Genomic DNA, 12,712 nt, shown 5'->3' with positions numbered 1-12,712 from the left:
TACCCACGGGGAAAAAAGCCAAACGTACCCACTGGATCCGAGAGCCGATCTGGACGACGTGGAGAACAGACAAATCTTGCCACAATTTGGCCTCGAACTCCGACCCTTCGGTCGTCCAGCCCGTAGCCAGTTAAACCGGTTTAGCTCATTCGGTGTAAGACTGGCTACGGGCTGGACGGCCAAGGGGTCGGAGTTCTAGGTCAAATAGTGGCAAGATTTTTCTATTCTCCGCGTCTTCCAGATCGGCTCTGGGACCCACCCAGCCTCCTATCCAATGGGTACCGGGGACCCTTTCCTCATAGGTGAAGCGGCGGGAACGTGAAGCTAACCACTCACCTCCAGCAGTAGAAAGGCAAAGAAAATGTGGATCTATACATCCAATCCCCCACACGCCTTCATGACGTAGTGCTAATTTAGTCAAGTACAGGGACAACTTTACATTACCTTCATATGTACACGTATGTCAAAAACACTGACAAAATATGCTAGGATTCATGCAGCTGTTCCAAGAAGTCAGGCTATTCGTCCTTTTATCTGAGAATTCTAATTACTTCATTCCAAACGTTATCGGTCAACACGCATCGATTCATCAACAAATTTCGTATGTGTTTCGCTGCCGGCGGTGCAACGGTCGCCATTAAGTGCAGAAACGTGACCCGGTAAACAAAGGTAAGAACCTCCCTGTACTTAGTAGACATGTTTTTAGGTATAATTTTGTTCGTTTATATCATGTCCTCTCGAATCAATATCAAATTTAAACAAGAAGATAATGTCAGTTAATGTAACAAATATGGCACTAACGCTTTATTTTATTTAGTTGTCTCGACAGAGAAGCAGTTTACATTGTTAATAAAATAACAGTTGTAGCTTCAGCACAATAAATTATATTTCAATTAAAAAGTGACCTATATTTATAGTCTAACACGCAGGCCTACAAATTCAGGTGGGAAGACGTTTCGATTAATTATCATCAACAAAAAGAATCTTCGGTAGTCTTCTCGTGTGTGTTCGGAGGGTCAATGTTGATTGTTGTAAACTGTGCAAGTTCGGAAATGTAAGCACAAAGTCCGTTTTGTTTAATCACCTCGAAATCGTTCCAAGACTTACGGAAAATGTGTAACATAAAACAAGTTTTTCTGTCTTATCTACGACTGCAGTTCGAAAACATGTTTTGCTGTGATAACTGCGCACGGGAAGCGCGCAGAAACATTTATATGGCAGGTCTTCATGTAACGTGGTGTTAAAACCGCCCAAACTAAATGAAAACTGAAATATCTAGACAATTTATCGTTAAACTCCACAATATAAAATTTCATGAAAAATATTTTCTGCTGTCTTCGAGCTGTTGGATGCGTACAAACTGCCAGAAGGGCGAAAATGTTTTAATAGCGAATCCGCCGGAATGGAAATGCCCCTAACAACACGCCAGTTTAGTTTTACATTAGTTTTATAAAATGTTATTTTATCTAATGAGTGGGGGATGAATTACTGTTATTTCTATTTACTCTAATAATATCATCTAATAATTTTAAAGGACTCCACGAATTCGACTTGATGATCGGGGCTATAAATGGGGTTTCGAAGCACAAACTGCAATGGGGATTTTTGGGGGAAGAATAATAAATTTTAGATATGGATTCTCGATCTTATCATTAAAGCAATGGCATTTTCTTCTTCAATCTTCAAGGAATCCATCCTGTTGTGCTAATATATAACAAGGCAAATGTTTTCTAACCATCAGAGCTACTTCACAATACTACCATTCACACTGTGTGCATAGTGAGTTTACTGAACTTGATTGCTACGTGTTTCGGCTCATTAAAGTGCCATCATCAGGCAGTACATACTAATAGCAATATCATTAACTACTGAGTTGCGTTCTATAATGATACATGTATTACAGTTATTAATGTATGTGGTTATGTACTGTACATAGTCAATACATTCAACGCTGTGACACAATCATTACTGTTTCCTGAAACTCACTAGAATCTAATAAAATTCTTCACTTGATGCTTACAAATATTACAAATACATCATTTCATGAATATTTGTATGCATTTAGTAAAGAATATTATTAGATTTAATAAGTTTAAGGAAACAGTAATGATCTATCACAGAGTTGAATTAAATAACTTTTGTAGTTTTTGCCAAGAGATTTCAATGCCAAAGTAGGGATGGAAGGAAGACAGTTTCAAACCAACAATTGGGAATGAGAGTTTGCATGAAATTAGTAATGATAATGGACTTAAAGAGTTGTAAACTCTGCCACATTAAAAATTTTACTGTCAAAAGTACAATGTTCTCACATCGTAACATCCATAAATTTACTTGGACATCTCCTGATGGGAACATACACAATCAAATAGACCATATTTTGATAGATAGGAGACGGCACTCAAGTATACTTGATGTCCGATCATTCAGGGCAGCAGACTGTAATACTGACCACTACCTGGTGATAGCAAAGGTTAGGGAAAGACTGGCAGTGAGCAAACAAAAACACAAGTTCATATGGAGAGGTTCAATCTCAAAAAATTAAATGAGGTAGAGGGTAAAGAGCAGTATCGTGCTGAAATATCAAATAGGTTCGCGGTCTTGGAAAACTTGGACATTGAGGTGGATGTTAATAAAGCTTGGGAAACTATTGGAGAGAATATCAAAATTTCTGCCAAGGGCAGTCTAGGTTGTTATGAACTGAAGAAACATAAGATATGGCTCGATTAAGGATGCTAAAAATTACTGGACCAAACAAAACAAGTCAGATTGCAATGGTTAGAGGATCCAAGCGAAATACATAGGGATACTCCGAATAAAAGACGCGAGACCAGCAGGCATTTCAGGAACAAAAGGAGGGAATATCTGAAAGACAAAATTGATGAGCTTGCAATGAACAGTAAGAACAAGAACATTAGAGACCTGTATAGGGGAATAAATGACTTTAAGAGAGATTACCAACCTAGAAGGAACTCAGTGAAGGATGAGAATGGTGATCTACTTGTAGATTCCCACATTTTGAATAGGTGGAGGAACTACTTCTCAGTTATTGAATGTACATAGAGTCAGTGATGTTAGGCAGATAGAAATGCACAGAGCTGAGCCGTTAATACCCGATCCCAGCCCTTTTGAGATTGAAACTGCTATTGCAAAATTGAAATGGTATAAATCGCCAGGTAGTGATCAAATTCCGGCAGAACTTGTTCAAGCAGCAGGCGAAATATTACGTTCTAAGATCCATAATCTAATTACTTCCATTTGGCATAAGGAAAAATTGCCTGATTAGTGGAAGGAATCTATTATTTTACCAGTTCAGAAGAAAGGTGATAAAACTGACTGTAGTAATTATCGGGGGATATCACTGCTATCAACTTCATACAAAATTTTATCCAATATTCTTCTCTCAATGTTAAGTCCATACATAGATGAAATTATTGGGGATCATCTGTGTGGGTTTCGACGTAACAGATCAACTACAGATCAGACTTTTTGCATTCGTCAGATATTGGAGAAAAAATGGGAGTACGATGAGACAGTACATCAGCTATTCACAGACTTCAAGAAAGCCTATGATTGAGTTAGGAGGGAAGTATTGTACAATATTCTGATAGAGTTTGGGATACCAACGAAAGTACGTAGTTAGGTGGATTAAAATGTGTTTAAATGAAACGTATAGTAAAGTCCGTGTAGGTAAACATTTGTCTGATAAATTTCCTATCCAGAATGATCTAAGACAAGGAGATGCTTTATCGCCACTCCTTTTCAACTTTGCCTTAGAATATGCCATTAGGAAGGTCCAGGGAAACCAGGTGGGACTGAAATTAAACGGGACACATCAGCTGTGGTATTGATTATTTTCAAAAATAATTTTGCATTTCCACAATCATACTTCAGAAATGATTTTGGTGGTATTTGTTTAATATTCAGAGTGTCTCAAATTCAATCCATGTCTTTACTGCAAGGATAAAATAAGTAAAATAAAGCTGGGTGTAGAATAACAAATCATTCGATGATGATGTTGGTAGAATGGGATCACCAAGCACACTGGCCCAAGGCGTAACACTTCTGACATGTATTTTGGAGGTGCCCTGTTCACATTTCTGTCAGAACATGAATTGCCCTCAGTCCCTGCAGGTGATTTCTGGGGCAATATTTTGAATTAGGACACAACTTCTCCCTTCAACATCCTTTCCCCTTTATCTCTCACTAGCCATTCTGCTATTCAGTATTATATAAGTGAGCTACAGACAGCATTGTTAAATAAACCATAAATAAATAAATAACATCCCAGAAGACGGCCTATGCCGATGATGTGAATCTACTGGGTGATAATATTGATAGCATAAAGAAGAACACAAACTTTAACTGACGCAAGTAAGGATGTTGCTCTAGAAGTAAACACAGAGGAAACTAAGTATATGTTGCTGTCTCGTCACCAAAATGCAGGGCAAAATCATGACATAAAGATAGGAAACAGATGTTTTGAAAATGTGGCACAGTTCAGATATTTGGGAACGACAATAACAAATCAAAACCTGATTCAGGAGGAAATTAAGAGGCGATTGAACTAGGGCAATGCTTGCTACCATTCAGGCCAGAACCTTTTGTCTTCTCGTCTGCTGCCCAAAAACATAAAAATTAGAATATATAAAACTATAATTTTGCCTGTGGTTCTGTATGGGTGTGAAACGTTGTCTCTGACATTAAGGGAGAAACACTGACTGGGGGTGTTTGAGAACAGAGTGTTGAGGAGAATATTTGGACCAAAGAGAGATGAAGTGACAGGAGGTTGGAGAAAACTGCATAATGAGCAGCTTCATAACTTGTACTCTTCTCCAAGTATAATTAGAATGATCAAGTCAAGGAGCATGAGGTGGGCAAGGCCTGTAGCACGAATGGAGGAGACGAGGAATGCATATAGGATATTGGTGGGAAAGCCAGAAGGAGAGAGACCACTGGGAAGACCAAGACGTATGTGGGTGGGTAGTATTAAAATGGATCTTAGAGGGATAGAATGGGGTGGTATGGATTGGACAGATCTGCCTCAAGATAGGGAGCAGAGGAGGGCTCTTGTGAATACGGTAATGAACCTTCGGGTTCCATAAAGTGCTGGGAAATTCTTGAGTAGCTGCAGGTTTGGCTTCTCCTCAAGAAGGGCTCAGCTCCATAAGTAAGTTGTTAATGATAGTTACAAACTCGACGTATTAATTACATAATATAACCTACCAAGGGCAACATGGATTAATGTAACTGCATTCCCAACTGCTACAAAAGTTACTCAATTCCTAACGTCACATTTTTATTTTTACATTCAATTCCGAAGGCCACACACACAAAATAATGTAAACTTACACGTGTGTTTTAATTGAAATTAGAAGACACGTACGTTCATACTGTATTAAAAGGTCACGTGATTTCAAACTAGCTTGGGGCCCGTTACGTACACCACGTAATTACCTGTGTACAATCACAGCAGGAAGACAGCCAAATGAGGATTTTGTTATACTTCAGATAATGTATGTACAGTGTAACATACTCACTTCTCTCCGGGCCGACATGATATGCTGCTACCTTACACCGTTTCGCACTGCCACATTGTCTTTTTACACCCACACATAATACAACAGCGCGTAACAAACCGCCACCTGCACTACGTAACTCTGCTACACTCCCTCCCAGCCTGAACTTACCAACCAAACTGGCGCGCACAGCTAGCAAGCAAGGAATGGCGGCAGTAATAGTGCCCGCCATATGTCGATACTATAGACATCTATCCGGTGTACCTCCAACTTGTACCACGTGCGAACCTTCGAACGTGACATAATAATCTCTCAAGTATATCTGCACATTAGGATAAACAAAATCAAGGTATCAGCATTGACTCCAACTAGAATTCGATTCACTGATACTATGAATTAATTTAATAGCTTAAGACATCTGAATATTGCTCGGTTCAGTTTTAACCCTTTACGTCATTAGTTGCTTCAGTGCATTTTTCGTAGCTATTAAACAAAAGAGGGCAGCATGTGATGCATACAACACACCGTACGTTATAAAACTGAAATAGTAACACAGTGAAATGAAATTATGTCAGTTTTCTTTCTGGCAAAAAAAAAAAAAAATCAGTACACTATTCCTACATATTCACCGTGAAGAGCAGCGTTGTACATAACATCGAGACGATGAGTATGAAAGTTTCTCTCTTATTGGCCTGATCTGGATCTCAGGGAGAGCCAATAAGAGCAGGTCTGTTGCCTGTTAATTCCTTCCAAGCCTGCATCCTGATTTGGTGCACGTAGTTTTCTCTGCGTCTTATTGGTTTCTTGCTTACTTCCCTTTTTAACCCTGAAAATAGAAGCGGCATATTCCTCCGAAATGTTGGTTTACTTTTACTGAACTACACAGCGTTACATCCCAGATGACTGAACTCTTTATTATTAGACTGGTTTTACTACCTTGACGTTACACTAGTTAATTGTGTCCATCGAGCATGTAATTGGCCAGCAATGCCACTGCCGTGGCCGCATTCCAAATGTTACTGCACAAATAAAAATTGGTTCCACCAATTACCTGCTGTACACACCAATGGCAACCACTGAACCGTTCTGAACTCACTTCTAACCAATAGGCGTGCTATAAGACAAGCAGGGAGGAAGCTTAGCACAAAAAGTGTCCCTCCCTCAAAAGGTTTAAGTGGCGTTACTGTGAGACACCTCTTCGAGCTTTGGCTGGAAACCCTCAAGTTCTTCTGGAAGGACCATATCTTCGTAATCAATATTTGCAGTTTAAGTCAGACTAAGCTTTTGCACGTAACCTCAACAAACGTCATAAGCAATGCAAACAAAAAGGTGAACTTTAAACTTTTTAAGTGTATTTCAGTCCGTAAGGACACTTGCTACTGGCTCGAGGACGGGGATCAGCCTTCCAGAAAATTCAGCACTTTCTCCACCAACACCTTTTCTCTACAAACATGTTGGCCGGTATCCTCATGCTCGGTTTTCTCCTCATACCGAAAACATGCAAAGCACTGGCGCGACTCTACAATCTGATGTTTGCCTGTATGTAGAACCGCTTGCCGCTGTGTGTATCGGTGCGTACCGCCTGAAAGAAAGCCCTGTTCAGAATAAACATCGATTATTTCCCTAAACAGCGATAAATGGGTGAGCTTTGAAATGGAAGACTGAGTATAATTTCCGTAAGACCAGAACTTAATTTTAAATACTAGTCAGAACTTCAAAGTTGAGGGTGTTACCATGGATCTTGGGAGCAATTTCTTCTGGACAGAATAACCAAAGGCAGGTTATTGCTTTTCGCAGTCACGTCTAGACTTTCTCCAGGTATGTAAGATTTGAGGCTTTCACGGCNTTCAACCCTGAAGATGGGGGCGATACGTTCCTCCGAAACGTCGGTTAACACCACATATACACGGTGCCAAATCCCAGAAGACTGCTTTCTTCATTCTTCTCCAGGTACATTCAAAATCTTACTAAAAAAATATATATATATATTGTGGTATCTTTCATTGAAGTAAGACGACTGGAGCGTGAATCTGACCACCTTCTAGGGTCGAGGTTAACAATGCGAGCAGCTTCGGTCCCACTTAACGTATACATCGTAAGCCTTCATGACGAGATATTTAAATCACATAGAAAAATTTACTTGAAAACATGAAGAGAAACATAACATAAATATTGCGGTTCTCCCCTTGGTGCAATTGCTGACAAACATAAGAAAGGAATTTATGTTTCCTGCAGTTGGTACACCTGATTCACCAGCGCTTCGCTGCTGCCAGCGTAAAGAGTTTAAACCATAATGGCAGTATCGCATGTGTGAAGTGAAATAATCAGCTTCAGATATTCTGTACTGATCGGCTACTCAACAGGATTCCTGTTTCTCTCAGAAAAAATTGACGTTCATAAATTTATAGAAAAAGAAAGCCACAACATACGGTGCCCCGTGTGGGGAATTCAAAAATGCACGTTTTCCACCTTGTGTCCACGTAATTGCGGGAAACCCGCTGTCATCACCAAGATCCATATCGCCATGTCATATCTCATTCTGTCATTGTGAATCCATTCTGTCGTACGTGACGCGTTGAGAGGCGGCTGTCACGGAAAGAAAACAGCCCAGTGCTTCAATGCACTTGGGTATTACTGTCACAAACCAAAGAGATATACGAGTAATTATAGTGAAGGTACAGGCAAAATCAAGATACATTTGCGAAAATGCTTCTTTAAGCGCCAAGCTATGAAGGCGTACGGGGAATGGAGGTATATATCCATGTATTATTAATCTTGAAACTATATGAAGGTGAAGGCAGCGCCATAGCTCAAGCGTTTAGTCGCTGGCTTCCCACCGCGGCGGCCCGGGTTCAAACACGGGTCTGGTCAAGTGGGATTTGTGGTGGACAAAGTGGAGCTGGGGTAGGTTTTCTCCGAGTACTTCTATTTCCTCTGCCAATTTTCATTCCACCAAATTCTCCATCATAACCACCAGGGGCAGGTACAATAGGCCAATCAGTGGCCGACGTGCCAAGTGGACCCAACTGGACTCCACCCCCCATTATGCGAATATGAAGGTGAATAGTTAGGTTGAAGCCCCGACCGCTTTACCTCCGAGGAAAGACCACCCGTTACCCATTAGATAGGAGGCTGGGTCGTTTTTAGAGCCGGTCTGGAAGCTGTAGTGAAGAGAAAAATATCCTACCTCTGCCAAGAATGGAACCCCAATTCCTCGGCTGTCTAGTCTGTAGCCCGTCGCTGTACCGACCGAGTACATGGTACGATATCTAATCGAATCGGCAGTACAATCGATAACGCTAAATCTTCATCCTCATAGGTCACGACTGTGAATGGTGAATTGAAAAGGCTGTGGAAGGAAGCTGTCACAGCTCAGAAAGCTAAACAAAACCACGAAAATGTGGGTAAACCGAAGATTGCTGTCATATTGGATTTGACACTCTGTAGTTTTGTCTAATTTTGCCATCATCTGCAGAGAACCTGTTGCTTCCATCTTCAGTGTAGATTGCACATGACGGTAGTAATATTTTCCTAAGCATTTGGAACACTCTATGAGACTACAGGGTGTCACAATTGTGATAACCTCAAATCTCGTTCAGGAAAGCCGAGATAACCGGTTAACGCCCGAATTCAAGTTAAAATCACATAATTTCTGCATTTTGGATTTAGCCGCATGATATATTGAAGTGGTTCTGACGCTTCGGTGTAGGTTTCAGCCACTATCCTCAGGGTGAATGACGGGGGAAGTGAACCGATATACATATCTCGCAAGGGGAGTTAGTGTGGGGTTGTGGAGCGGATGTTATCCGATGGAAAAGGCCAACTGACTAAGAAGAAGGGTGGGTGGGGGAACAAGCATACTTTTCCCAAATTGTCTTCCCGTGTGAAGCTGAAGAGTGAGCTACTGTTTCGAAAACTGCCATAACAACGAGATGACAGTAAGGTTGTGCAGGCCGTGAGGTTCCCATAGCAGTGGTTATGAAGAGTTCTGTCTTCTGGGATATACAAGTTAACACTGTGAAATCCGTTCCGTTCACTGACATTGCTGCCTGCTTCAAGCTACTCTCTTTCTTTGCTTACTCATCAACCCTGAAGATGGAGGCGACATGTCCCTCCGAAACGTCAGTTTAATTTCAACGGACGTTACATCCCAGAATATGCAACTCTTTAGTATGTCCGTATATTTGTTAAGGCTTCCATTTGGTCATGCCACAGCTCAGCTTCCCACCACGGCTGTCCGGGTTCGAAACCAGGTCAGCTCATGTGGGATTTGTGGTGAACGAAGTGGCACTGCGACAGTTTTTCTCCTGGTACTTCGGTTTTGTCTGCCAATTCTCATTCCAATAAATGATCAATATTCATACGTCATCCGGGGCTGGTACAATAGGCCGATTCGTGGCCGACGCACCAAGCAGGGTTGTCTCGGAACTACAAGGCATTACAACCAATAAGGCCGTGTTCTTCACGTTTACGGGCAACAAAATATATAGCCTCCAGACCGATTGTAACCGAGCACGTTATGAAGCTGGTTAAGCAACCACTCTTAACAGTACAGCCTACTCAGTATTCTACACTGTCTCACTGGCGCGTTAGTGCGGTTGTCGCATGAGCACGGCGCTAGAAGTGATAAGGCAACTTCGATTTCACTAGCTTAACAAGCTTGCACCGTTCTCAGAGGGTGTCCTTATAGAGAAGCTAAGAGTAGCTCAGTTGGTGAAAAAGTTATGGATCCCAAAGGCTTATTACCGTGTTTACAATGGCCTACCACCGGATCCTAACTTGAGCCAGATGATTCCTGTTCATATTTCAACATATATTTCTTTAAAATCCATTTCAATAATACTTCTCCTTCTACCTGTTAAGTCAGGGGTGGGGATAGCTCAGTCGGTATAGAGACGAGCTACGAGTTGGGCAGTCCCGATTTGATTCCCGGCATGGAAAGCTTTTCCCTTCTCCACAGCGTCCAGACCAACCCTGGGCCCAAGAGGCCTCCTATCCAAAGGGTAACGGAGGCAAAACGGCTAGGGTCTGAAACTGATTACTCATCTCCATTCAGAGACAGGTCAAAAAATGATGAAGCTATACCTCCACACCCCCACATGTTTTCATGGCATAGTGCTTAATTAAGTAATTACGCACAGGGGCAATTTTGCCTTTTTACTTGTTAAGTCTGTCAAGCAATTTTCTTCTCTTAAAATCTTTCAACAAAAAAAAAAACTCAGTACATTTATCAGCGGACATGTTTTTTAAAAAATTCGAAAGTCCAAAAATTAATGTCATGAAAAGTTGCACTAATTCGGCGTCTTAAACATTTATTTGTCTAGGTTCACTGTAGATCCTAGTATTTCCTAGAAACCCACAGTCGTTTGAATGCAATTACAAAGACCTGTTTCTATTTACTTCGTTCCCAGAACTCGGTAAGCTCACAATTCCTTTCCATTGCTTCACCTTTTCTACCGCCACAACAGCTCAGAGAATAACCAGTAAACATTGGAGAGAGGAATTTCCAGTATACAACTTCCTACAAACGACAGAATGCGTTTCAGTGGCAAGGATTATTCGTGCTTATCTACAGTTCATCTTAATCCACATCTCATGATCTCAACGGCTCACAGGCTAGAGTTGTTCACTTCCGTTATCCCTCCATTGCTGAAGTGAACTGGACAAAGAGGATTTAAGGTTGGGGTAAAGAGATTTTCCTTTCGCGTGTGGGTCAATCTGAAGGACTGCAGATCCTCTCCGAAGAGAAAGCCAAACTACAATAAAACTTGGCCTTCAACTGAAGAAATTCGTATATTATGCCCTTAACTAAGCCCATGGAGTATATATAGTTCACCTTGGAGAGCGAATATTCGTCTAGATAATAAAGAAATTCCGTGTATTCTGCCAAAACCGAAAGTTTATTTCTAAGCTTGTAAAGGATTTTGTTATGAAACAGACGAATTTAGCCTGCATCTCCAAAACGTGTTGTATTAAGGTTTTTTAGAAATATTATACTCCCATCTGTGTCAAAATCTTCGAAATGATTTATTTTCTTCTTCAAATTTGAATTATATACGCATTTCTGGAATTTTAATGGAGGTTGGTCTAGAAATAAACACAGAGAACTAAGTATATGTTGATGTCTCGTCACCAAAATGTAGGGCAAAATCATGACATAAAGATAGGTAACAGGTATTTCGAAAATGTGGCACAGTTCAGATATTTGGAAAAGACTATAACAACTCAAAACCTGATTCAGAAAGAAATTAAGAGGAGACAGAATTCGGGTAATGTTTGTTACTATTAAGTCCAGAACCTTTTGTCTCCTCGTCTGCTGTCTAAAAACGTAAAAATCAGAATATAAAAAAACTATAATTTTGCCTGTGATTCTATATGGGTGTGAAACTTGGTCTCGGGAGGAACATAGACTGAGGGTGTTTGAGAACAGGGTGCTGAGGAGAATATTTGGACCGAAGAGAGATTAAGTGACAGGAGGTTGGAGAAAACTGCATAATGAGGGGCTTCATAACTTGTACTCTTCTCCAAGTATAATTATAGTAATCAAGTCAAGGAATATGATAGCACGTAGCATGAATGGGAGAGAAAAAAGGGGTGCATATAGGGTATTGGTGGGAAAGCCAGAAGGTAATAGACTATTAGGAAGACCAAGACGTAGGTGGGTGGACAATATTAAAATGGATATTAGAGAGATAGGATGTGATGGTGTGCACTGGATCGATCTGGCTCAGGATAGGGACCAGTGGAGGGCTTTTGTGAACACGGTAATGAACCTTCGGGTTTTCTTAAATTTTTTGGAAGTTCATGAGTTAGACTCAGTTGCATGAAGTTAGTATAATTATATGCATTTCTGGTAACTCTAAATATTTAAGGCGAACTTACGTCATTGTGAGTTGCTACAGCTTTATGTATTATTACTTTTATTTACTCTGAGTCTGAATAAAGTTCAAGTGACATTTTGCCTTCTGAATCTTATACATACCGGTATTTAATTACCCATTTATTTTACTCTAACAGAACCACGTGACTTCTTAATTTATTCGTTATGCAGCAAAAGCAAAGGATAAATGAAATATGGAACGGGTTGGTCCACAAGTAACACTCTAAACTTGTATACGGTAAGCGCTCGGTTCGAATCTCTGCCACGACACTGTTATACCGACTGAGGGTTTTGTGGTATTATTCAGTCAATCCAG

General features: G+C 40.6%; 1 protein-coding gene across 6 annotated transcripts in view; it reads right to left on the bottom strand.

Annotated features, from left to right (window-relative positions):
* The window catches only part of LOC111869652 (tensin-1), a 354,704-nt gene that overhangs the window by 331,729 nt on the left and 10,263 nt on the right, over nucleotides 1-12,712 (bottom strand). For 3 of the 6 annotated variants that reach the window (XM_023861320.2, XM_023861322.2, XM_023861324.2), the window contains exon 1: nucleotides 5,538-5,690. The exons of the other annotated variants lie outside the window; for them this stretch is intronic. In XM_023861320.2, the coding sequence (XP_023717088.1) occupies nucleotides 5,538-5,555 (18 nt within the window). In that variant the 5' untranslated portion in view covers nucleotides 5,556-5,690. Of the gene's footprint in view, nucleotides 1-5,537; nucleotides 5,691-12,712 lie in introns of those variants that run through there. 6 annotated transcript variants of the gene reach the window in all.

This window comes from Cryptotermes secundus, unplaced genomic scaffold, assembly GCF_002891405.2.
Source record: "Cryptotermes secundus unplaced genomic scaffold, Csec_1.0 scaffold986, whole genome shotgun sequence".
Taxonomy (NCBI): domain Eukaryota; kingdom Metazoa; phylum Arthropoda; class Insecta; order Blattodea; family Kalotermitidae; genus Cryptotermes; species Cryptotermes secundus.
This window is presented reverse-complemented; position numbering and strand designations above follow the sequence as displayed.